The sequence below is a fragment of the Megalobrama amblycephala genome, linkage group LG1 (genome assembly GCF_018812025.1).
Source record: "Megalobrama amblycephala isolate DHTTF-2021 linkage group LG1, ASM1881202v1, whole genome shotgun sequence".
Taxonomy (NCBI): Eukaryota; Metazoa; Chordata; class Actinopteri; order Cypriniformes; family Xenocyprididae; genus Megalobrama; species Megalobrama amblycephala.
The window spans coordinates 33,668,199-33,692,240 of record NC_063044.1 but is presented as its reverse complement, the minus strand read 5'-3'; the positions used below and the strand labels follow the sequence as shown (position 1 = coordinate 33,692,240).

Below are 24,042 nucleotides of genomic sequence, written 5' to 3'. Positions count from 1 at the left end.
TTTTTGATATTAGAGGCAAACACTGCATTTTTATCTCAATCCCAACAAAGATGTTATGAACATGAGCATGTTTATAATTTAAATTATTGTATAATTTTAAGATTAACAGCAAAAACGGCATGGTCTGACTTCAGCTTTGTGAAATTATGCTACATAAGACACCTGCACAAAATAAAATCAGCAGAAAGGACTGAATGAAAATGCAAATTCTCTCTCTGACAGTAGGTGGCGCTTAAGGAACAGCAGCGATTTCCATGGTTACAGCTATACACAAAGCAGTGCTGCGTTTATGAATAGGCAACTTTATACAGAGGTAAGAGGAAAAAGCTATTAAAACATTTCTAAAGACAGTTCCCTTCAGATATACATTCATATCAACCCCAATTTAATATTTATATTATTCTTCCCATATTTCGCGAACAGTGAGCTTGTGCATGGTGCAGTATTTTCTCGGCGTCTTTTCTCCTTGTGTCCGTGTTCAGCGCGTGCCTGTGTTAACGACCTTTTCACAGACTTCGTAAATTTTCCACATAAATAAAATTTTGGGAAATTATTACAAAGCACTTTGTTTGTAAACCCGGAATAAAGATTGACTAAAATAAACATAAAAAAACAGTGGACTAGTGCATCTCTCTTTTTTTTAATATTGTAGTTCAAATCATTGGACACCTTTGTGGGCCGTATGTTTGACACCCCCGCTCTAGAGCAATTGCTAGCGATAGGTTCATTTCATGGATGTACTGATGAAACGTATGCCTTGAATGCAATGTAATTCACATTAAATGTAATCAAACAATGCATCAATGTAATAAAACCCCTTCCATATCAGCTAAATTGATCTCATACTCTGGAAAAGTTGATTTGATTACAAAAATAGAAGTGAGCATAGATGTGAGATCCTTATCCTCAGGTAATTTCTGTGGCACAAAAAGAAACAGTAATAAATATCACAAAAAAGTCACTATACGATTAAAAATTTGAGCGTAATTTTGGCATTCGTACATCATGTTATTTCTGCTTTGGACAGCATCTTCCATTAGACAGCTCCATTGGCTCCTGTAATAAGAGGGAAATTGTTACCTATGAGAAAAATTTGCTTGCAATTCATGACAACATTTTGAGCACATCTTGATGAAGGCCAAAATATAAAATGAGAGTGTAGTCTCAAACTACTTATAGGTTTGTGACTGTATATTTTATTAATATTTTACAATTAACCTTTAATATAAATATTCAGTATAATCAATCAGATTTACATACTTTATGACTCCAAATCCAGTCATTGTATTAAGCATCTTTTTTTGAGTATCTCTGTTGAATCTCATCAAACTACAGCAAGAAAACATTGTTTTCTGCAACACATTTGTGCAGTGTTGCCACAAATGAACCACTGCTGTGGCATCAGAATGTAATAATTGCATGTAATTATTATTATACAGTATTTATGTAATTATAATAATGTAATAAAATGCTCATAATGTAATTTTCTCAAAACAAAATCTTATATTATTTTTATTTTATTTTGTAATCATATTTTACAATAATATTTTTGTTTATTTTATTTTTTACAAAATGGCCGATGGTTTCTCTAGATAAGACCCTTATTCCTCATCCGGGATCGTGTAGAGTAATTTGAAGCTGCACTGAAACTTTCAGTTTGGACCTTCAACCCACTGGTAGCCACTGAAGTCCACTATATTAAGAAAAATCCTGGAATGTTTTCCTCAAAAACCTTAATTTCTTTTTGACTAAAGAAAGAAAGTATTATATAATAATATATACCTTTATATACCAAAAAAATTATACTATTGTTTTGGCATAGAAACTATTACAATATGACAATATGATTTTTGGTGAGTTTATAATGTAATAAATTTCCCACAATTTAAAAATCCTTATTAATTTAAGCTCCAGTAACTAAAAATTATTCCATTACAAATATTTTATTATATTAAGAATGAAATATTTATTACATTATGTGCCATTATTACATGTTGCTGTGTTATTACATTAGTTGCTACACAAAACAAAGCACATTACTTTAGAAAACATTAGCAGATTTTTCTGCTGTACCTGCACTGTTAACTGCTTACCTCCATTGGGAACATGTCCATTGCTGTTATTTCCTATTGGGAAATCCAAAGTGGAACACAAAAAAGATATAAACACAGAGAGATAATTAATTAAGCTCCATTTATTCCTTCAGTCTACATACATCTACTAACAACATATAGTTTATATATTTAGCTACTAAAATGAGTTGCAGAAAACACTGCTTACATTTATATTTTATACTGAGATACTTATACTACACTTAAGACATAAATGGCTCTTGTTTACTTAAAATTACATGTTCACTTTGACACATAGGTATGTGTATTTAACTGTTCAAGCCCAATTAGGCAGCAAAAAGCACTCAGTTTCACCCTCATGCGTTCTATGAGCACAGTCATGTCGCGCGTCTCTCAGACAGCGCTGGGAATTAATCTCTCAGAGTGCGCACATATGCTGAAATGAGTTGTCTTTCACTGTTAATTGTGCTTCAATGGTTTAAAACTACTTGTTTTTAAACCACAATGCTTAAAAACAGATGCAAACATTAAGCTTTCGTGGCCACGAAGCATAGCAACGCCCTGTGAGCATAACCGCGATAGAGACAATAGTCCAAAATCTACCGGTAAACAAATTTCTACCAGTTAATCGTGTCTTTCGGTAAATTGCCCGCCCCTACGAGGTACTAGAGCACATTTGCTCATAAACACTGTTCAAAGTAGCACTTTCATTATCTTGATAAGCTAAAAGACAGAATGAAATTCGTATATATAAATGGAATGAAAGACTGATTGTACTGCATCTTGGCTTGCTTATTTTGCACAAGAACATGATCTATTTAAAGGGGCTCTATGTAGGAATGACACCCAGTGGTCGAAATAGGTACTGCAGTCCAAATTCAAAATATTGTTTGCCCTGCCCCCTCCTTCAAAGAAGAGGGTGGCCAGCTTGACACAAGAGGGAACGCAATTGACAATGAAAGCTGAGGAGACTTACACACTGTAAGCTGATGAGTTGATTTATCTGTCTTTTAATATGCTGTTGTTCATAGAGATTTTTAGATGGATGCAGAGGCTTTTTAGGTAGAATCAGGTAGAATCTACTATTCTCTGACTCAGTTTGTTTGCTGGTTTCCATGGTTGCAATACGCGGTGTTTTCCGCCAACTGGCAACCTGTGATGTCGAAACACTATTGGATAAACTGGCAGCACACGGTTTCGCACAGACCAGAACAAAGACAGACATTCCGACACGGAACGCACATTTCAAAGTAGAATATCTGGCTGTAGCATTGTTTTTCTGAGAAACAAGTGGGTGAACTTAGCATGTTTCCTAAATATCTGCAAACATATTGGGGACTTTTATGCTTTATTAAAGTAAAAATCTTACATAGAGCCCCTTTAAGTCCACGTCATACTAAAAAGAATCTATGCTTCTACCACGGGTTGAGAGCTGTAATTCCAACCACACATCTTTGCGATGCTGTTTGCGAATGTTCGTTGAAACTATGGTTTTGGGAAACACCAAATCCTTGCACTATGTTATCTTGCAACCATAATTGGCAAACAATGCTTTTGGAAACCACACCCCAGAATGTTAATCATTAGTAGCAGAAAACACTGGAGTCCTATCTGAAGCAGTTTACCTTGGAGAAGGCTTTGGTTTGCTCCATTAGCATGTGGTACTCCATTTGTTTGACTCTGTTGTGTGCAAACTAGAGAGGATTACAAATAAAGATGAAAAATACAGAGGTAAACAAGTTAAGCCTGGATCGCATAATTAAAAGACATAGTTCATATAAACTATAAAGTATAGTTTTTAAAAGAGGTTCGCTGTTTGCAGCTTAACCACATTAATATAAAATTTCAATGGACAATTTCAAGGTTTTGGACATACTGCTCACCCCAAAGTAAAAAAACAATAGTTTTTTCTCTCTCGCTTTCTCTGAAGCAGTTCTGTCAATGTTGACAGTTAAAGCAAATTTATTTAAAAATTAAAAAGATTGTGCCCAGAATCTGTATTTGTGTCATAATACTCACTGAGTCTGTTAAACATTCCCTGTCAAAATATAATCACTATGTATTTCAAGCAGCAATCTATCCCATTTGTGTCAGATAATTTGGCCAATTTGCAGCCCATCAAAAACATCAGGGAATCCAGTAGTAGGACCATCCACTACAGGACCTCTAGTGATAAAATTGTTGTACTGTATGTATGAACACCCTATAATACTTATCTAAAGGGAAATGTAGATTTACTCCACTGGAGTCCTATCTGAAGCAGCTTACCTGGGAGAAGGTTTTGGTTTGTTCCATTAGCACCATTTGCAACTCCATTTGTTTGACTCCGTTGTAGGAAAACTAGAGAGGATTACAAATAAAGATGAAAAATACAGTTACAATCTACATGAATTGCTGTCAAAGATAAAGAATTCAAGTATGGATCGCATAATTAAAAGGTACAGTTTTTAAAAGAGGTTCATTGTTTGCAGCTTAACCACATTAATATAAAATTTCAATGGATAATTTCAAGATTTTGGACATACTGCTCACTCACAAGTGAAACAATAGTTTATTTTTCTCTCTCTCTTTCGCTGAAGCAGTTCTCTCAATGTTGACAGTTAAAGCAACTTTTTTTAAGAATTAAAAAGATATACCCAGAATCTGCATTTGTGTCGTAATACTCACCCATTTTTTTAGTCTTAAAAAGGTAAACGCAGATCCCTAGAACAAGAAGTCCTACAACTACAGCTCCAATCGCAATTCCCATAACCATAAAAGAGCCTTCATTACAGTCTTTGCATTTTCCATCTGCAAAAAAATAAATAAACAAAAAACACACATTGGACAATGGCATGTAATGTATAAATGTCTACTATATTTAGAAAACTGAAATTCAATTCTATTGTTAAGCCTTTAACAATGTCATTTTAGAGTCATTTTAAAGGGTCATAAAACACTAAACGACATTTTCTGAGATTTTAACGAGTGTTTTGTATCCTTTAATTTTAATTGTCAGAGTAAACGGTTTAATTTTAAGCTGTTTGGCACTTTGCAAATATGCAAATGTGAAAATGCGTAACTAGCACCTGCTACGTTTCCAAATGCATGCTAAACTCAGCACAGGCAAAGATGGAGTTCACTGCATTCATTCACTGTGAACTGAGATGTGAAGCTGATCACGTGAGCAAAGTGCTCACTTCTCTTTGCGCAATGCAAACAGACAGTCTTTAGCGATTTGGTAATTACACAAAGCCTTATTGTGCTTTCGCTTTTAGTTTGTTTGACAGAAATGGCACAAAACACGACATTAAAGACCTTTTATGTTATTATGGGAAGTTTAGCCTAAAAATATTTTCAGGCCACCACAGTCTAGTTAATGGAGAGCACTGAAATGTTTCTAGTCAAAGTTGATTTTGTGTCGAAATAATTACTCTTAAGATAGTGTGTGCTATCCTATGAGAGACACGTTCATGGACCGCAGAGGTTTGTTTTCGCTTTCTGAGAGTTTCTGCTTGGCATAATTTCTCCTCCATAGACCCCTTGCTCTCAGTAAACTCTGCAGGTGTCATGATAATCACAAACACAGAGATCTACCTATAATCTCACCAAGCTAACTGCTCTCTAAAAAAAAAAAAAACTTACAGATCATGCTTTTAAGTTGTTTCAAGTAGGCATTGCCACCCTTGATTCCTCAGAAGAAACACCCCTGCTATAATGATTGAATAAATACTTTTGCTTTGCCTACCCCATTTCTCGATGATTGGTTGTTTGAGAGTACTGTGGGACACAAAACAGTCATATTCAGCTTTTTCATCCTCCTTGATGTTTACACTTTTCCTCAGCTGGAAGGTTCCATCATGGTTTGGTCTGACTCCTGTGGATTCAACCTCATCTTCAAGCAGGGATGTTCGATATTTCCTTATCGTCAACATGACGTCTTTGGGGTAGAAGCCAGTGGCCAGACAGCTGAGTTTCAGCTTGTCACTGGTAGACTTTTTTGCAGACACATATACCTTTGGAGGAGCTGAGGACACAGAAATCATTTATCAATCAGATCCATCTGACAGCTGCAGATAATCAACAAATACAAATACTGTACTTTTACTCACAGCCATTTCTGAGTTCCTCGTCTCCATATTCTCTGAATTTGTTGAGCCAGTCCACACACTCTTTCTCCAGGTAGCCCTTGGTGTACTGGTTTAGAATGGGCACATCATCCCATTTCCTCTTGGTTGGAAGAGCCTCATCAACAGGGGCAATCCACCGAGACTCCTTATCATCAAAAGACAGAAAGTCATTGCCATCATAGCTGTACTCATCAATGCCTCTGGAAAACTTCCAAAGCGGTTCATTTCCCCCATTTCCCTCAACTTCACAACCATGTCTCCACTGAAGTACATGAACATCTGAAAAGGACAGAAAACAAAATGTTTGTGAGATGATAATAACAATATAATATAATAATTATATGTACAGTCAAACCAATAATTATTCAGACATTAGATATATATATTTTTTAATACTTTACTAGTGGGTGCAGGACACTATAGTTCATGTATGTAAGTGAGGATAGCAAAATAAAGTAAACTGTTACATATTATACCCCAAAATTCTTCATACAGTGGACTACCAGTAAAATTTATAAAAAATTTGGAACTAGGGGTGGGCGATATGGCAAAAATATCATATCACGATTTTTTTCAGGAAAATCATGATTCACGATTTTTATCACGATTCTTCATGTTGTTTTTACTATTTTGCAAGTGACTGAGCATTACAGCCAAACTAATTTCCCTATTTTAAAAACAAAGCCTTGCAAATTAACAAAATGTAAAATAAAATTAAAAATTTAGGCCAAAGTGGCGAAGATAAAAATCTTTGTCATTATTTTTTATCTGCTATTAATTTTATCTTTGTTATTAAAAACGGAAGAAAAACATAGACTAAACATTATACAAATGAAATTAATAAAATGATGACTACAGTAGGTATATTTAACAATAACATTCAAGTAAAAAATTAAATGAACAAATATAAAAATATAACACTAGACTTCACTGTATAAATTATACATTGATTCTTAATAAAGCTAATGTATTAAAGTTCTCTGTCAAGAGCAGTGGGTGATTTTCTCTTTAGGGATAATTAGGGATAAACACCCCCTAAAATCTGCCATAATATACTCTGTCAATTTGTTTTAAACTCTAATGAGTTTCTTCTGTTGAAAATAAAGTTATTTTGAAGAATGTAACCAGACAGGTGCTAGAGATCAGCAACTGTTTGGTTAACCCACAATTTCCAAAATATTTTATTTTGTGTTCTGCACAAGAAAGAAATTAATACAGTTTTGAAACAACATTACAGTGAGTAAATAATGACAAAAAGTTAAATTTTTGGGTGAACTATCCCTTTAAGGACAAGCGGCAGCATGGTTAATATCAGGCTGCTCTGTCACTTTAAAGACCTGCGCGTATATCTAATATACTGCCACGCATCCAATTTTCTCTCAATTGTTTACTTTCCCTTTAGACATAACCAACTGTGTTTATGTAAACTTTGTGCGTATTTGACAGTATTAGAGCAATCGGACTCTAAAGATATCTTAGTAATCAGGCGCTGTTTGACAGGCTTTTAGTGCCTGTGCGCTTTGGGTGAACGCGCTCTGAAAAACGCATATCCGAACAGTGCATCAGCACGCGAAAGAAAAGTTTAACCGGCAAGTCACATGAAATAATGAACTTTTGTGGATTGAAGTGTCCCACGAATATTACTCTACCGCTGCGTTAAAATGTGATGTGAATGTACATCTCGTTGAACAGAGGCGAAGACGGAGACGCTGGAACTGCAACTGATATTAGAAAGCACTGTAGCACGATACAACGATATTTCGGCAGAAGCAGATCGTGGAGACATTTTAATCGTCCAAGATCAAAAATCGTTATGTCGCACACCCCTATTTGGAACCAAAAATTATTCAGACACTTTGACCTGACCATGTTTTGCTTGAGTGTTATCTGACATAATTAAGATTATTTTTTCTGACACAGTTTAACTCTGAGATATTGTCATAATTTATGTCCATTTTTTTTAAATATAGTGAATAAACTGTATTAATGAATGAAATGTTCAAGGTGTTTGAATAAATTTTGATTTGACTGTGTATGTATTTTAAAATGTATCACTCACCTGAATCATTGTCTTTCATACGGCCCATCAGAATGTTGACGTTCACATTAAACCACTGTTCTTTGCTCTTTCTGGACTGGGTGCCTTTTTCCCAGTAATCCTCCTGCATTTTCTCTTTCATCCAGTGCTGTGTGGGAATCTTTCTCTTTTCCTTGCTATTATAATAGTCAATCTGTCTGTCATCTAGCAGACCCATAGCAGTGAATTCATAGATGCCCGGCAGCTCGACAGGTTTGGACAAGGCCGTGTAAATGTAATACAGGGAGTGTTTTTCTGCAATACAAAATAATACAATAAGCTATGCATAAAATAAGTGTATTTGATAAAAGGGATAGCTATGTTTTTGAGGGAGAGGGAGAGGGCAGATCAAATATGAGGTGGGTGAGAGATTAACATTAACATTTCTCAATACATTTCGGTTACAGAAAGAACTAAACAGACTAAATCTAATGTTATATAAAAACAGACCTATAATTCGCTGCGGAACATTTTAGTGAAAATCCCCCAAAAGCAATCCTAACGGGATCTAATATAGATGTACTATTTTCGGGTTATTATGTCAAAATATATTAGTAGGATTGTATTCTTTTGATAATTTGAAGCGGATAATCTTGGTGATGTTATATCAATATTATGATCAGTAACTTAGGCCGCCGCCATGTTCGTCATCGACGTTAAGCTTTTTTATTTAACAAAACCCATAGGCTATATATTTAGTTATATAAGTATATAGATACACTTTTAAATTTCATTTCATTTTCAACTTTAGCGCACTGAAATTTTAATTCTGTCGTTTTAAGGCCGTTGGTTTTACACCAGGAAGCGTGAAATGTTACTTTCACTTTCTTTCTCTAACAAACGCAGCAAAATGTAATAATTTACCTGCTTGAAGTGAAGGAGAAGTCCCGCAGAGAAACAAAAAACAAAACAGAGCAAAACTCTTGGTCGCGACACCCGAACCCATGATTAAAAATCTCTTGATTAGTCTTTCTAATTCTGCTGATGTTTACTGACGTCTGAACTCACGAACTTCCAACAACACAATCTGACTGCAGAAAATGGCGGATGAATTTTTTAACCAATAGAAAATCTAGAACGACAATTTCATCTGTATCTGGGCAGATGTAGTCAATGTTACTAAATCAACAACACAGCCATTAAAGGTGCACAGCCTACAGTGAATTATTACCTTTAACCCTAAAACTGGCGACGTATCCTGTCGGATACAAACATTTGAGAGGCTGTGGGAAGAGTCAGGGAATGTTTAGGTCTCATTTCTTGGTTTCATGTTGAAAGGGTGTTTGATGTGAATATTTAGATATGGTGACTTTGTTCCCACGTTCTTTGTTTAGCTCATGGGCAGCATTTAAAAACAACATGACCAACTGTACTGGGAAATCTACTCACCTTCTGATAAAAGTTGATATATTTCACATATTTACAATATTTGGCGGGGACTTACATGTTTAAAAAGTTTATTGTTGAGTGTTAGCTTATTACATTAATGTTGAAATTTTATGAATTTAATTTTTACATTTTCATAATCTGCCTGTAAATGTTTGTATCCCCCAGGATACATCGTCAGTTTAGGGGTATAAATCAGCTGAAAACAGAATGCTTGTTTGGCAATGCGTGTTACATATTAACCAATTTTTTTAAAACATTTATTCTCTCATAACTTAAAGCAAACATTCTTTGTAAAATTCTGTTGAACAATAAGTATAATGCCTATTTATGAATATATTAGCCTACTGTATAAGATTTAATATGCATATTTCTAGGGCCTGTAATTTATCAGTATGGCCAAAACTTTGCAGAAAATCCTGGTGTACACAATCTACTTCATGCCTTCTGTCCTCTGATTAATAATCATACTTTTTTTATCAAGTAAGGTCGTTTTTACTCATAAATCTTTAATGGTTTTTTTAAAAAGTAAATGTAAGATAAATATTTAATGAACTGAAGCAACTTGGCTTTACTTGATTATTCATGCCTCATTTTTTAAATGTTAAAATTAAAAAAATATTTTTACATTGTTTTCATGTTAATGTAAATATCAAATAACACAACAGGCTTTTGGGGAACATTTATTTGTCCATTTCTCAATTATCATTGATTTGCATATATCTATCCTGGTGTAAGGGGATAGATGCAGTTTGTACAGTATAAAAATCATTATGTCTATGGAGAGTCCCCACAAAGATTGTGTGAGAAATGATACTAAAAAAAAAAAATACATGCAAACTTGTAAATATATATGCTTTTTTTTTTTTTTTTTTGAGCATCATATTTATACATCAGGCTTTTATAGCTCAAATATGCAATTTTTTGCAAATCAATGATAATTGTGAGAAGGACGAATAAATGTTCCCCAAAAGGCCATTGTGTCATATTTGACTTTTACACATTAACATGAAAAAAATGTAAAAAGTAGTTTTAATTTTTTACACTAAAAAATGGTGTATGAATATGAATAATCAAGTTGCTTCAGTCCAGTAAATGTTTATCTTACACTTACTTTATAAAAATCATTAAAAATTTATGAGCAAAAAAGACTTTACTTGATTAAAATATTTATGAATTATCAAGTCAGAGGACAGAGGGAATGAAGTAGATTGTGTACAACAGATTTTTTTTCATATTGATAATTTATAGGCCCTAGAATTTTGCCTATTAAATATGATACAGTAGACTAATATATTCATAAATAGACATTATACTTATTGTTTAACAGAATTTTACAAAGAAAGTTTAGTTTAGGTTATGAGAGAATAAATGTTTTAAAAATTTAGCTTGCCAATTGGCATTGCCAAATTGCCATTCTTTTTTCAATTAATTTATACACTCAAAGGGGTGACATATCCAGGAGATACAAACATTAATAAAAAAATAAAAGTCATGTAAAAAAAAAAAAAAATAATAAAATAAAAAAAATATGACATTTTATTATTTATGTCCTAATTTGATGGAAAATAGCAATTAATTAATTTTCTGATTTCTCTTTCTTGCCCTTTTAATGGCTAGTATGAAATTTGTGCAGAATCAACTTATGAGTTTGCCTTATAGATGTATTGATAAATATTGTTTATCACTTATTGTTTATCAGAATGTGTTAGAAAGGATGTTTATTGTATGTTATTAGAGAATAAAATGTTTTAAAATAGTTTAAAATGTTGTAAAAGGCATTGCCAAACAAGAATTCAGTTTTCAATTAATTTATACCCCCAAAGTGGAAACTTATCCTGTGGGATACAAACATTAAAATCAAAACTGAAAGTTATTTTTTGAAAAAAAAAAGAAAAAAAGAAGAAGAAAAAAAAGTCCTAAAAAGATGGAAAATAGCATTACATTTTCTGTTGTCTCTTTATGGTATTGCCAATGCCATTTTAGGGTTAAAAACAGTTAGAAAGAGTTAAATGTTAAATAAAACATTATTAATGATATTTACAATAAGCAGCATTCCAGTTAGCTGCTTGCCTATTACACTTAGCAAACTGTATGGACAACAGTAACTGTAGGCTAATACTTTTTTGTATTAAAGGTAGGCAACAATACAACTGAAACTATTTTATAAGCTAGAATAAATGGATTCATATGGAATAATGGTATTCATGTGGGATGCATTTATTCTAACTTATAAAGACATCCTCTGATCCGTTTGATACCATGAAAAGTGATTCTAATTGTCATTGTATTATGTGAAATAGCAATATAAAATAATGAGCAGAAAGGAATAAACTAATGTAAAAACAAACAAACAAAAAAAACCTGAAAAAATATTTTACAGAATAAGACATTCAAGAGTATTATATAGTTTTAAATGGCAACTAAATGAACATTTTATACCTTACACCTAAACTTTTACAGGTTCACTTGCTGTAAAGAAGCTCTAAAAAGAAAATAGTGTTCAGCTGAGCTCAGTTTATCAATACTTTTCAAAATACTTTTGATCTTTATGTAAAATAAAAATAAACAATAACTATTTATTATTAACCAATTAATAAAGATACAAATATCAGTAGCTATAATTCGAGGAGGAACATTTTAGTGAAAATCCCCAAAAAGCAATCCTAACGGGATCTGATATATATTTACTACTTCCGGGTTATTCTGTCAGAATATATATACAGTAGGGTTGTTTCTTTTGATAATTTGAAGCGGCTAATCTTTGTGACGTTATATCAATATTATGATCAGTAAGGCCGCCATGTTGATCGACGTCAAATTTGTGGATAGTAACGTTAAGCTTTTTTTATTTGACAAAACCCATAGGTTATATATTTAGTTATATAAGTATATAGTTACACTTTAAAATTTCATTAATTATAGCGTAATCAAATTTCAATTCTGCCGTTTCAAAGCCGCTTTACACCAGGAAGCGTAAAATGTTACTTTCGATTTCTTCCTCTAACAAACGCAGCAAAATGTAATAATTTACCTGCTTGAAGTGAAGAAGTCCCGCAGAGGAACAAAAAACAAAGCAGAGCAAAACTCTTGGTCGCGACACCCGAACCCATGATTAAAAATCTCTTGATTAGTCTTTCTAATTCTGCTGATGTTTACTGACGTCTGAACTCACGAACTTCCAACAACACAATCTGACTGCAGAAAATGGCGGATGGATTTTTTAACCAGTAAGAAAATCTAGAACGACAATTTCATCTGTATCTGGGCAGATGTAGTCAAGCAGTGTTACTAAATCAACAACATAACCCTTAAATGTGTAGCCTACAGCCTAGGTTGATTTATTAAATCACAACATCGGGACAGACAGTTAAATGTTCAATAAAACATTACATTTATTAATGATATTTACACTAAGCACTCCAGCCTAAAAGCTCGCTGCTTGCCTGTTACACTTAGCAAACTGTTTGGACAACAGTAGCTGTAGGCTAATACTTTTTTGTCTTATAAAGGTAGGCAACAATACAACTGAAACCGTTTTATAAACTAGAATAAATGGATTCATGTGGATTAATGGTATTCATGTGGGATGCATTTATTCTAACTTATAAAGACATCCTCTGATCCGTTTGATACAATGAAAAGTGATTGTAATGGTCCCTGCATTGTATTATGTGAAATATATAAAATAAGGAATAAACTAATGTAAAACAAACAAACAAACAAACAAACAAAAAAAAAACAATTAGTCTAACATTAAAAATATGTTACAGAATAAGACGTTCAAGAGTATTATAGTTTTATAAAATATTTAAGATAGAAATAATAATAATATTGTCCCTTTAAAGGGCAATTAAACTAACATTTTACACCTAAACTTGTACAGGGATAAACAGGAAAATAATGATTCAATGATGTATGAGTTCACTTGCTGTAAAGCAGCTCTAAAAAGAAAACAGTGTTCAGAGGTCAGTTTATCAATACTTTTCAAAACGTCTATAAATACTTTTGATCTTTATGTAAAATAAAAAATAAAAAATAAACTATTTATTAATAACCAATTAATAAAGATACAAATATCAGAAAAGTAGTACTGAAGGTGTACTCTCCAAAACAGAATCTATTATATAAAAACAGACCTATAATTCTAGGAGGAACATTTTAGTGAAAATCCCCAAAAAAGCAATCCTAACGGGATCTGATATAGATTTACTACTTTCGGGTTATTCTGTCAGAATATATATACAGTAGGATTATTTCTTTTGATAATTTGAAGCGGCTAATCTTTGTGACGTCATATCGATATTATCAGTAGGCCGCCATGTTGATCGACGACAAATTTGTGGATAGTAACGTTAAGCATTTTTATTTGACAAAACCCATCGGCTATATATTTAGTTATATAAGTATATAGATACACTTTAAAATTTCATTAATTATAGCGTAATCAAATTTCAATTCTGCCGTTTCAAAGCCGCTTTACACCAGGAAGCGTAAAATGTTACTTTCACTTTCTTCCTCTAACAAACGCAGCAAAATGTAATAATTTACCTGCTTGAAGTGAAGAAGTCCCGCAGAGGAACAAAAAACAAAACAGAGCAAAACTCTTGGTCGCGACACCCGAACCCATGATTAAAAATCTCTTGATTAGTCTTTCTAATTCTGCTGATGTTTACTGACGTCTGAACTCACGAACTTCCAACAACACAATCTGACTGCAGAAAATGGCGGATGAATTTTTTAACCAATAAGAAAATCTAGGACGACAATTTCATCTGTATCTGGGCAGATGTAGTCAATGTTACTAAATCAACAACACAGCCATTAAAGGTGCACAGCCTATAGATTGATTTGTTAACCTAGGCATTTGTGGGGAGAGTCAGGGAATGTTTAGGTTTCATTTCTTGGTTTCATGTTGAAAGGGTGTTTGATGTGAATATTTAGATATGGTGACTTTGTTCCCATGTTCTTTGTTTAGCTCATGGGCAGCATTTAAAAACAACATGACCAACTGTACTGGGAAATCTACACACCTTCTGATAAAAGTTGATATATTTCACATATTTACAATATTTGGCGGGGACTTACATGTTTAAAAAGTTTATTGTTGAGTGTTAGCTTATTACATTAATGTTGAAATTTTATGAATTTAATTTTTACATTTTCATAATCTGCCTGTAAATGTTTGTATCCCCCAGGATACATCGTCAGTTTAGGGGTATAAATCAGCTGAAAACAGAATGCTTGTTTGGCAATGCGTGTTACATATTAACCAATTTTTTTAAAACATTTATTCTCTCATAACTTAAAGCAAACATTCTTTGTAAAATTCTGTTGAACAATAAGTATAATGCCTATTTATGAATATATTAGCCTACTGTATAAGATTTAATATGCATATTTCTAGGGCCTGTAATTTATCAGTATGGCCAAAACTTTGCAGAAAATCCTGGTGTACACAATCTACTTCATGCCTTCTGTCCTCTGATTAATAATCATACTTTTTTTATCAAGTAAGGTCGTTTTTACTTATAAATCTTTAATGATTTTTTAAAAAAAGTAAATGTAAGATAAATATTTACTGAACCGAAGCAACTTGGCTTTACGTAATTATTAATGCCTCATTTTTTAAATGTTAAAAATAAAAAAATATATTTTTAACATTGTTTTTATATTAATGTAAATATCAAATATGACACAACAGGCTTTTGGGGAACATTTATTTGTCCATTTCTGAATTATCAATTATGCATCTATCTATGTATCTATCTATGTATCTATGTATGTATCTATCTGTCTATCTATCTATCTATCTATCTATCATACAAACTTGTAAATATTTGCTTTTTTTGAGCATCATATTTATACATCAGGCTTTTATACCTCATATATGCAATTTTTGGCAAATCAATGATAATTGTAAGAAGAATGAGTAAATTTTCCCCAAAAGGCCATTGTGTCATATTTGACTTTTACATTACCATGAAAACAATGTAAAAAGTAGTTTTAATTTTTTACATTAAAAAATGGTGTATGAATATGAATAATCAAGTTGCTTCAGTCCAGTAAATGTTTATCTTACATTTACTTTATAAAAAGTCATTAAAAATTCATGAGCAAAAAAGACTTGATAAAAAAAAGTATGAACTATCAATCAGAGGACAAAAGGAACGAAGTAGATTGTGTACAACAGATTTTTTTTCAGCAAAGTTCTGGTCATATTGATAATTTGCCCTAGAAATTTGCGTATTAAATATGATACAATGGACTAGGCTAATATATTCATAAATAGATGTTATTATTGTTCAAACAGAATTTTACAAAGAATGTTTAGTTTAGGCATTGTTGGCATTGCCAAACAAGCATTCTTTTTTCAATTAATTTATACACTCAAAGGGGCGACGTATCCAGGAGATACAAACATTAAAATAAAAAATAAAATTCATGTTTAAAAGAAAAATAATTTAAAAAATAATAAATTTTATTGTTTATGTTAGTTATTAGATGGAAAATAGCAATAAATTAATTTTCTGATGTCTATTTATGTTCTTGCCATTTTTAGGGCTAGTATGAAATTTAACTGTGCTGAACTAACTTATTATGAGTTTGCATTATAAATGTATTCATAAATATTGTTTATCACTTATTGTTTATCAGAATGTGTTAGAAAGGATGTTTATTGTTGTTAGAGAATAAAATGTTTTAAAATAGCTTAAAATGTTGTAAAAGGCATTGCCAAACAAGAATTCAGTTTTCAATTAATTTATACCCCCAAAGTGGCAATGGGTTAAAAACACAACAACGGGACAGAGTAAAATGATCAATACAACATTATTAATGATACTTACAATAAGTACCATTCCAGTTCGCTGCTTGCCTGTTACACTTAGCAAACTGTATGGACAACAGTAACTGTAGGCTAATACTTTTTTGTCTTAAAGGTAGGCAACAATACAACTGAAACTATTTTATAAGCTAGAATAAATGGAATCATGTGGAATAATGGTAGTCATGTGGGATGCATTTATTCTAACTTATAAAGACATCCTCTGATCCGTTTGATACCATGAAAAGTGATTGTAATAGTTACTGTATTGTATTATGTGAAATAACAATATAAAATAATGAGCAGAAAGGAATAAACTAAATGTAAAAACAAACATTGAAAAAATATTTTACAGAATAAGACATTCAAGAGTATTAGGATAGTTTTATAGAATATTCAAGCAATAATAGTAATATTTGCTGTAAAGCAGCACTAAAAAAATAGTGTTTAGCTAAGATCAGTTTATCAATACTTATTTTTCAATACTTAAGTATTTATTCAAAATACTTTTGATCTTTATGTAAAAAAAACAAAAAAAAAAACTATTTATTAATAACCAATTAATAAAGATACATATATCAGTAGGAATTCGAGGAACATTTTAGTCGAAATCCCCAAAAAGCAATCCTAACGGAATCTACAGTAATATAGATGTACTACTTTCAGGTTATTCTGTCAGAATATATTTCCAGTAGGATTTTATTCTTTTGATAATTTGAAGCGGCTAATCTTTGTGACGTTATATCAATATTATGATCAGTAAGGCCGCCATGTTGATCGACGTCAAATTTGTGGATAGTAACGTAAGGCTTTTTTTATTTGACAAAACCAATAGGTTATATATTTAGTTATATAAATACATATAAATATATAAGTATATAAATACACTTTTAAATTTAATTTCATTTTCAACTTAAGCGTAATCAAATTTGAATTCTGCCGTTTCAAGGCCGTTTTACACCAGGAAGCGTAAAATGTTACTTTCACTTTTGATAGATTTTATGTTGGTCTCAGCATTGAAAGTATGTGGACTGAGGCTCCTTTTTTTTCCTCTGTCAAAGCTGTATACTATGTTTTAACATATGGTTTTCTATGTACCAGAACCATTTCCATATAAGGCTCTACTATGAGTGAATGTGAGACAGGGAATGGTCTCTGCTTTCTTTATTACCAGAATAGGAGAAGGTCCTTGGGATTTTAAGGGACCTCATGGGTACCTGACCAGTAGATGACCATATTTAGACTTGTTTTTCTATATGTATCACATTCCTATACCATAAGCTATATGATGTATTCTCTTTCTCATTGGCTGAAACTATACTACACCCCTTGTACTCTTTCTATATATTCTCTCTTTTCTTATCAATAAAATGAGACTATATTCTCCCTCAGCGCTGAGTGATTGCTCATTCAATTGCCAAATAAGAGGTCTGGGATGAGGCACGAATTAGGAGCAAAAACCTAACAATTTGGGGGCTCGTCCGGGATTTCTCCAGACAGGTAAGAAATAAAATGCTTAAGTGCATCTTACTGTCTGTTGAGAAATTGATCCTTGTATTTTTGTGCCGCACTTTTTTCATATTTGTTAAATGTGGATATCCTCGTATTTTGATAAATGCGGGAAGAGTGAAAGAGGATTGATCACCCTTTCATTTTTTGGTGTTATCCTCACAGATTTTATGCGTGGGAAGGGAATAGATGAGTTTGAGTTGAAGATTTTCTCTCTCTTAGTCCATTTCATGGTGATATCCTCAGGTTCTTGTTGGCAGTTGAATGAATAATTTGTATTTTGTTTGACCATTCTCTGAAAATTGTAAGGCTTTTCTTTAAGCAAAGGAGAGATCTTTGTTGGCTGTTTTAAATGGGTGAAACGATTAGTCGACCGTTGATGGGGGAAACCCTGAGGGATTTCATGAATCGCAATAATAAAGCGTTTTTTACAGAACCCTATCTCTCTAATCTCGCGGGATGGTCAGAAGGGAAAATACAATTAGATCCGTTTCCCCGCGATGGTTCTTTTAAAGATGAAGATATGCGTGCTGCAAAAGATATGATCTTTGGTTCTTGGGGTGACCCAGGATGGCCAATTGATTATATGAAAGATGCGTATAAAGTTTGGATGAAGATGAAAACTTATTGGGATAAGGGTCCAGAGTTGAAAAAACAAGACAGCTCTCTCTCTCAGTCTCAGTTGAAACCTGATACGTCCCTTCCTCCATATGAATGCGTTGTTTCTGCTGAAATTCCAAAGCCCTTGACCAATCGATTGTATCCGCAGTTGCCGTCCACAACTGAAGTTTTTCCGTTTGTACAGCTTCCAGATGGTTACAAAATTACTCCTCTGAGTGTTACGGAGGCAGTGACTATTTGCAAAGATCTGCCTGATCCGGCTAGGTCACCACATCAATTTGTGGCAGTGCTGCAACGGTTAACTGCCTACAGTCAATTGACGGGACGAGATTATCGTTTTATTTTGACTAAAACACTGCCTGCGGAAATCACAGAGGAGGAAATGATTGAAGAAGTTGATTACTTAAACCCCATGTACGATACATCACCTGTTCGTCGTGTTGTATCTCAGAAAGCTGGAGATTCGAAGCCCCTTGATTTGTCTAAACCTTCACGAGTGCTTCTAATTACTGACTCTGACGACGAGGACGAAGCAGGTGATTGGATTTAGGCCAGCTCAGGTAAACTTAAAGATTTTTTCAAGCAATTGACTGCTTTTTTGTTAAAAGTGTCTTCTGCTAAACAAGACATCTCGCATGCAGCCAATACCAAACAGAGAACTGGTGAAAGCCCTGTTGCATTCTTTAACAGATTTAAACATGCATGGGTTGAGGAATCTGCGATTCCTATTGAACAAAATTGTCCATTGTTCTTAAATACGTTCCTAAATAATATGAACAAAGTCACACAATTGTTAGCCAAAGAGCTTAATATTACCTGGAGATTACATATACCGTTTCATGCTCCATCTAGTGGACAAGTTGAGAACATGAATAGGGTTATCAAAGATCGTCTTAATAAAGCATGTCTTGATACAGGCAGAAATTGGGTTGATCTGCTGCCTGCCGTATTGACAGAAATTAGAATGTCACCATCAGCAACAACAAAGATGTCTCCGTTTGAAATCCTTATGGGTAGACCTTTCCCGACCCCATGGGTCAGAGGTCGCGCTGGCAATTTTTCCACAGGTGACACGGAGGTGATCATCACGGATTATGTGGATTCCCTAATTAAAACTTTGAATAGCATCAATGGTGATGTGTCTCTCTCTCTCCCTCTTCCTGCAGAAAAACCCACTCATCCTTTCGTTCCAGGACAACAGGTGCTGATAAAGTGTCTGAAGCCCACAAAACTGGGTGAGCGGAAATATCTGGGGCCCGCCACGGTGATTGCTGTGACGAGAACAGGAGTGCTGACTGACTTCCAGCCGCAGTGGATCCATGCCAGTCGACTGAAAGCAGCTCCATCCCAGGGGAACGTTCTGGTCAATGAGGAGAAGGAAGCCAATGAGCCAAGGAAAGATCCGAAGGAAGGTGAACCAAGACGTTCAACGAGGAGAAGAAGAAAGAGATTGCTAGAGATCTAAAACCAGCAATAATTAGCATCAAAGCTCTCTAGCCATGATTGCTAAATTGATATTTTACCTGGTTGTGCTGACAAATGTGTTTATTCACATACAAGCTGCTGTTAGCACTGGTAATGAAACTTGGGTACATTATGAAGAAGAACCACATGCCTTCGCAGCTAACGTGGTGGAGATTAGCCAACTACACTGCTAAATCTGAAGGAAAAACAGGTGACTGTTATGTTTGCACCAAAATGCCACATAGTGCTTCTGGACCACATGTAGAGGTTAAATCACCAAGAACAGAAGAATTAGAATGCCCTATTTTTGTTAGCATTACTGGAATGATGGCTCCAAATAAAAGTGCAATATGGAGTTGTGGAAAAAGTAGAATAATGATGCTTGCAACACAAGTACATGCTAAAGTGACAACAATTGGCTCTATTCCAGACTCACTGTTATGTATGGAAAGAGAAACTGGAACAGTGAGACTGGGGGTAATTCCTAAAAGTAAATGTAATCGAACATACCATCATTGTGAGATAGAAAATATGTCTTGTTGTATGAGTTGTATTTTGCATTATCCAAAAGCTAATATGACTGAGTGTTCTAAAAGAACACCACATCCTATATCTACTATGATTGCTTATGGATGGGCTAATCCTTTTATTCAAGATGTGTGTTCTAAATATTGTGCACTTGTGCCAGGTCAAAATTGCTACAGATATGCTCCTTCTTCACGGGGAACTAGAGCTGTCAAAGATTGGTTTTGGCTGTGTGGACATAGAGTCTACACTACTCTTCCAGAAAATTGGAGTGGAAGATGTGCTCTAGTAACTTTGGAAGAATATTCCATGGTTATTAGACCACACAAACCTCACGTTATGACAAAACAAAAACAGAAAAAGAAACGCTCCCTCTCTGGTCGCAGTTCAACTAGTAGTTTGAGTAGAGATAATCCAGTACCAATGCAACATCGACTCTGGACTGGTACTGAAAGATTCTTTGAAGCAGTGTTTCCAGGAATAGGTGTCTCTAGTCTTCAAATTGAAGTTGAGGTTACAAGATATGAGCTAATTTCATTTATCAATACTACAAGAGACACACTGGCTGGTGTTCAACAGGAACTCCGAGGGCTCCGTTTAACTGCCCTGCAAAACAGGCTAGTTTTAGATCAATTAACCGCGGCAGGAGGAGGAGTTTGTGTTATTGTTGGTACCTCTTGTTGTACTTATATCCCTGAAAATGATGCAGATGGTCATTTAATTTCAGAGGGTTTAAAAAATATGACTAGAATTGCTCAAGAATTACAAGAACGAGAAGTTACTGATAATCAAAGTGGGTTCTTAGCATGGCTCACAGGATGGCAACAAATGCTTGTATCTGCTTTGATTCCTATAGGTGTGATCCTATTAATTATGGCATTTATTATCTGTTGTATTATTCCATTTATTAGAGCTTTGATTAATCGTGCCATGAACAACTTTGTATCCTCTCAATATGCTTTGATGAATAGACCTGTTAAATGTTAATAATTTTGAAGGAAAATGAAGGAAATGTTTGCTGAAGAATGTTATGATTTTGAAAGTAAAGAAAGTGATTATATTTGGATATGAGAAAAGTAATGCTGAGACTTGGGTGTGGCAATTTTATTGCCAAAAGGGGCAATTGATAGATTTTATGTTGGTCTCAGCATTGAAAGTATGTGGACTGAGGCTCCTTTTTTTTCCTCTGTCAAAGCTGTATACTATGTTTTAACATATGGTTTTCTATGTACCAGAACCATTTCCATATAAGGCTCTACTATGAGTGAATGTGAGACAGGGAATGGTCTCTGCTTTCTTTATTACCAGAATAGGAGAAGGTCCTTGGGATTTTAAGGGACCTCATGGGTACCTGACCAGTAGATGACCATATTTAGACTTGTTTTTCTATATGTATCACATTCCTATACCATAAGCTATATGATGTATTCTCTTTCTCATTGGCTGAAACTATACTACACCCCTTGTACTCTTTCTATATATTCTCTCTTTTCTTATCAATAAAATGAGACTATATTCTCCCTCAGCGCTGAGTGATTGCTCATTCAATTGCCAAATAAGAGGTCTGGGATGAGGCACGAATTAGGAGCAAAAACCTAACAACTTTCTTTCTCTAACAAAGGCAGCAAAATAATCATTTACCTGCTTGAAGTGAAGGAAAAGTCCCGCAGAGGAACAAAAAACAAAGCAGAGCAAAACTCTTGGTCGCGACACCCGAACCCATGATTAAAAATCTCTTGATTAGTCTTTCTAATTCTGCTGATGTTTACTGACGTCTGAACTCAAGCACTTCCAACAACACAATCTGACTGCAGAAAATGGCGGATGATTTTTTTAACCAATAAGAAAATCTAGAACAGTTTCATCCGTATCTGGGCCGATGTAGTCAATGTTAAATGAACAACACAACTCTTAAAGGTGCACAGCCTAGATTGATTTATTACCGTTAAAATAGGCTACAACAACGGAACATACAGTTAAATGTTCAATAAAACATTATTATTTATATTTATAATAAGCAGCATTCAAGTCTAAAGGTTCGCTGCTTGCTTGTTACATTTATAAAACTGCATGGACAACAGGTAATTACATTTTAAGACCATTACAGGAAAGTTGACAGTAAATTTGTTTGGGGTTTGTTTATGGGTTTAAGTTTTAAAATGTTTGGCTAACCATTCAGAACCCCTATCCACTAGACTAGCAACACTGCAGGAACCACTGGAAATGCTGTTATTGGAAAATTGCTTATTGGAGATCAACTTCACTGTATGTGTCAATTAGTGCAGTTTTATACTGTTCTAAAAATGTTAAATATTATGTTAGAAATGTTAATTGTTTACAAATAAAACATGCATGTACCATGTTAGCATGTACCTATTTATCAGTGTATTCAGCTAGTTCTCAAAGCAAACAACTTCAAAACCCGTTTGAAAGGTATAGCTACAATTAAATAGCAGGCATAAGTAGGTCTAATTGTCAGAAACAAAACCATGCACTTGAGTGGCTGTATACAATCAATGAACCCCTGTATCAGGAAGATTTTTTTTTAAACGGTCAGTTCTCACAGTGGAAACAGTTGTAATAGCCTACTGTAATCCTTTTATTTTTGTCTTATAAAAGGTAGGCATTACAACTGAAACTGTTTTATAAGCTATAATACATGGATTCATGTGGAATAATGGTATTCATGGGATCCATTTATTCTAACTTATAAAGACATCCTCTGATCCGTTTGATACATGAACAGTGATTGTAATGGTCAATGCATTGTATTATGTGAAATATGTAAAATAAGGAATAAAAAAACAATTACATTAAAAAATTTTACAGAATAAGACATTCAAGAGTATTATAGTTTTATAGAATATTCAAGATAGTAATAATAATAACATTGTCCCTTTAAAGTGCAATTAAACTAACATTTTACACCTCAACTTGTACAGGGATAAACAGGAAAATAATGATTCAATGATGCCAACAGAGTTCACTTGCTGTAAAGCAGCTCTAAAAAGAAAATAGTGTTCAGCTGAGGTCAGTTTATCAATACTTTCAATAAAAACGTCTATAAGTACTCTTGATCTTTATGTACAATTTAAAAAACGATTTATTATTAACCATTTAATAAAGACACAAATATCAGTATGAAAATACTGAATGTGTGCTCCCCAAAACAAAACTTGTGCTATATAAAAAATAATATTTGAAGTGTTTTACATTTGGTTTTTGCATAGATTAAGGATTATTGAGTCTGTATAAAAGTGTTCTTATGTTTTGTACTGTATAAAGAATAATATTCTGAGTGTTTTACAGGTGGTTTGGGGCTCCTTCTAGGTCAAATGATCATTGAGTTTAAGCATATCTGGGTATGTCACATAGCCTGCTTTCTGGAATACCCCCCTGGGTAATTGTGTGCTAACAGAGCTGAAGCTGACCTGAGTGAACAGTATTGAATAT

General features: G+C 33.7%; 1 protein-coding gene across 4 annotated transcripts; it reads right to left on the bottom strand.

The window, feature by feature from the left end:
• Nucleotides 1-621: 621 nt before the first annotated feature.
• Nucleotides 622-22,377, bottom strand: LOC125268338 (zinc-alpha-2-glycoprotein-like). Of its 4 annotated transcripts, none has more exons than XM_048190456.1 (10): nucleotides 22,231-22,377; nucleotides 8,241-8,513; nucleotides 6,164-6,460; nucleotides 5,800-6,078; nucleotides 4,740-4,862; nucleotides 4,341-4,412; nucleotides 3,698-3,766; nucleotides 2,094-2,126; nucleotides 1,003-1,056; nucleotides 622-917 (listed from the first exon to the last, which is right to left on the bottom strand). In XM_048190456.1, exons 1-9 carry the CDS (start codon nucleotides 22,310-22,312, stop codon nucleotides 1,037-1,039), a joined length of 1,248 nt encoding a protein of 415 aa, XP_048046413.1. In that variant the 5' UTR covers nucleotides 22,313-22,377; the 3' UTR covers nucleotides 622-917; nucleotides 1,003-1,036. The 4 variants fall into 4 exon arrangements, with proteins under 4 accessions (XP_048046413.1, XP_048046423.1, XP_048046429.1 ...); XM_048190466.1 differs by lacking the exon at nucleotides 22,231-22,377 and adding an exon at nucleotides 14,196-14,372; XM_048190472.1 differs by lacking the exon at nucleotides 22,231-22,377 and adding an exon at nucleotides 12,679-12,874.
• Nucleotides 22,378-24,042: the final 1,665 nt, after the last annotated feature.

What these genes read in the sequence shown, in the direction of transcription:
- LOC125268338 (XM_048190456.1), bottom strand. Translation starts at nt 22,312, where the DNA reads ATGGGTTCGGGTGTCGCGACCAAGAGTTTTGCTCTGCTTTGTTTTTTG. An exon ending in CGAGGAACTCAGAAATGGCT is followed by an intron (nt 6,079 to 6,163) that starts GTGAGTAAAAGT and finishes CTGTGTCCTCAG; the next exon opens with CTCCTCCAAAGGTATATGTG. An exon ending in TGGACATGTTCCCAATGGAG is followed by an intron (nt 1,057 to 2,093) that starts GTAAGCAGTTAA and finishes CTCTTATTACAG; the next exon opens with GAGCCAATGGAGCTGTCTAA.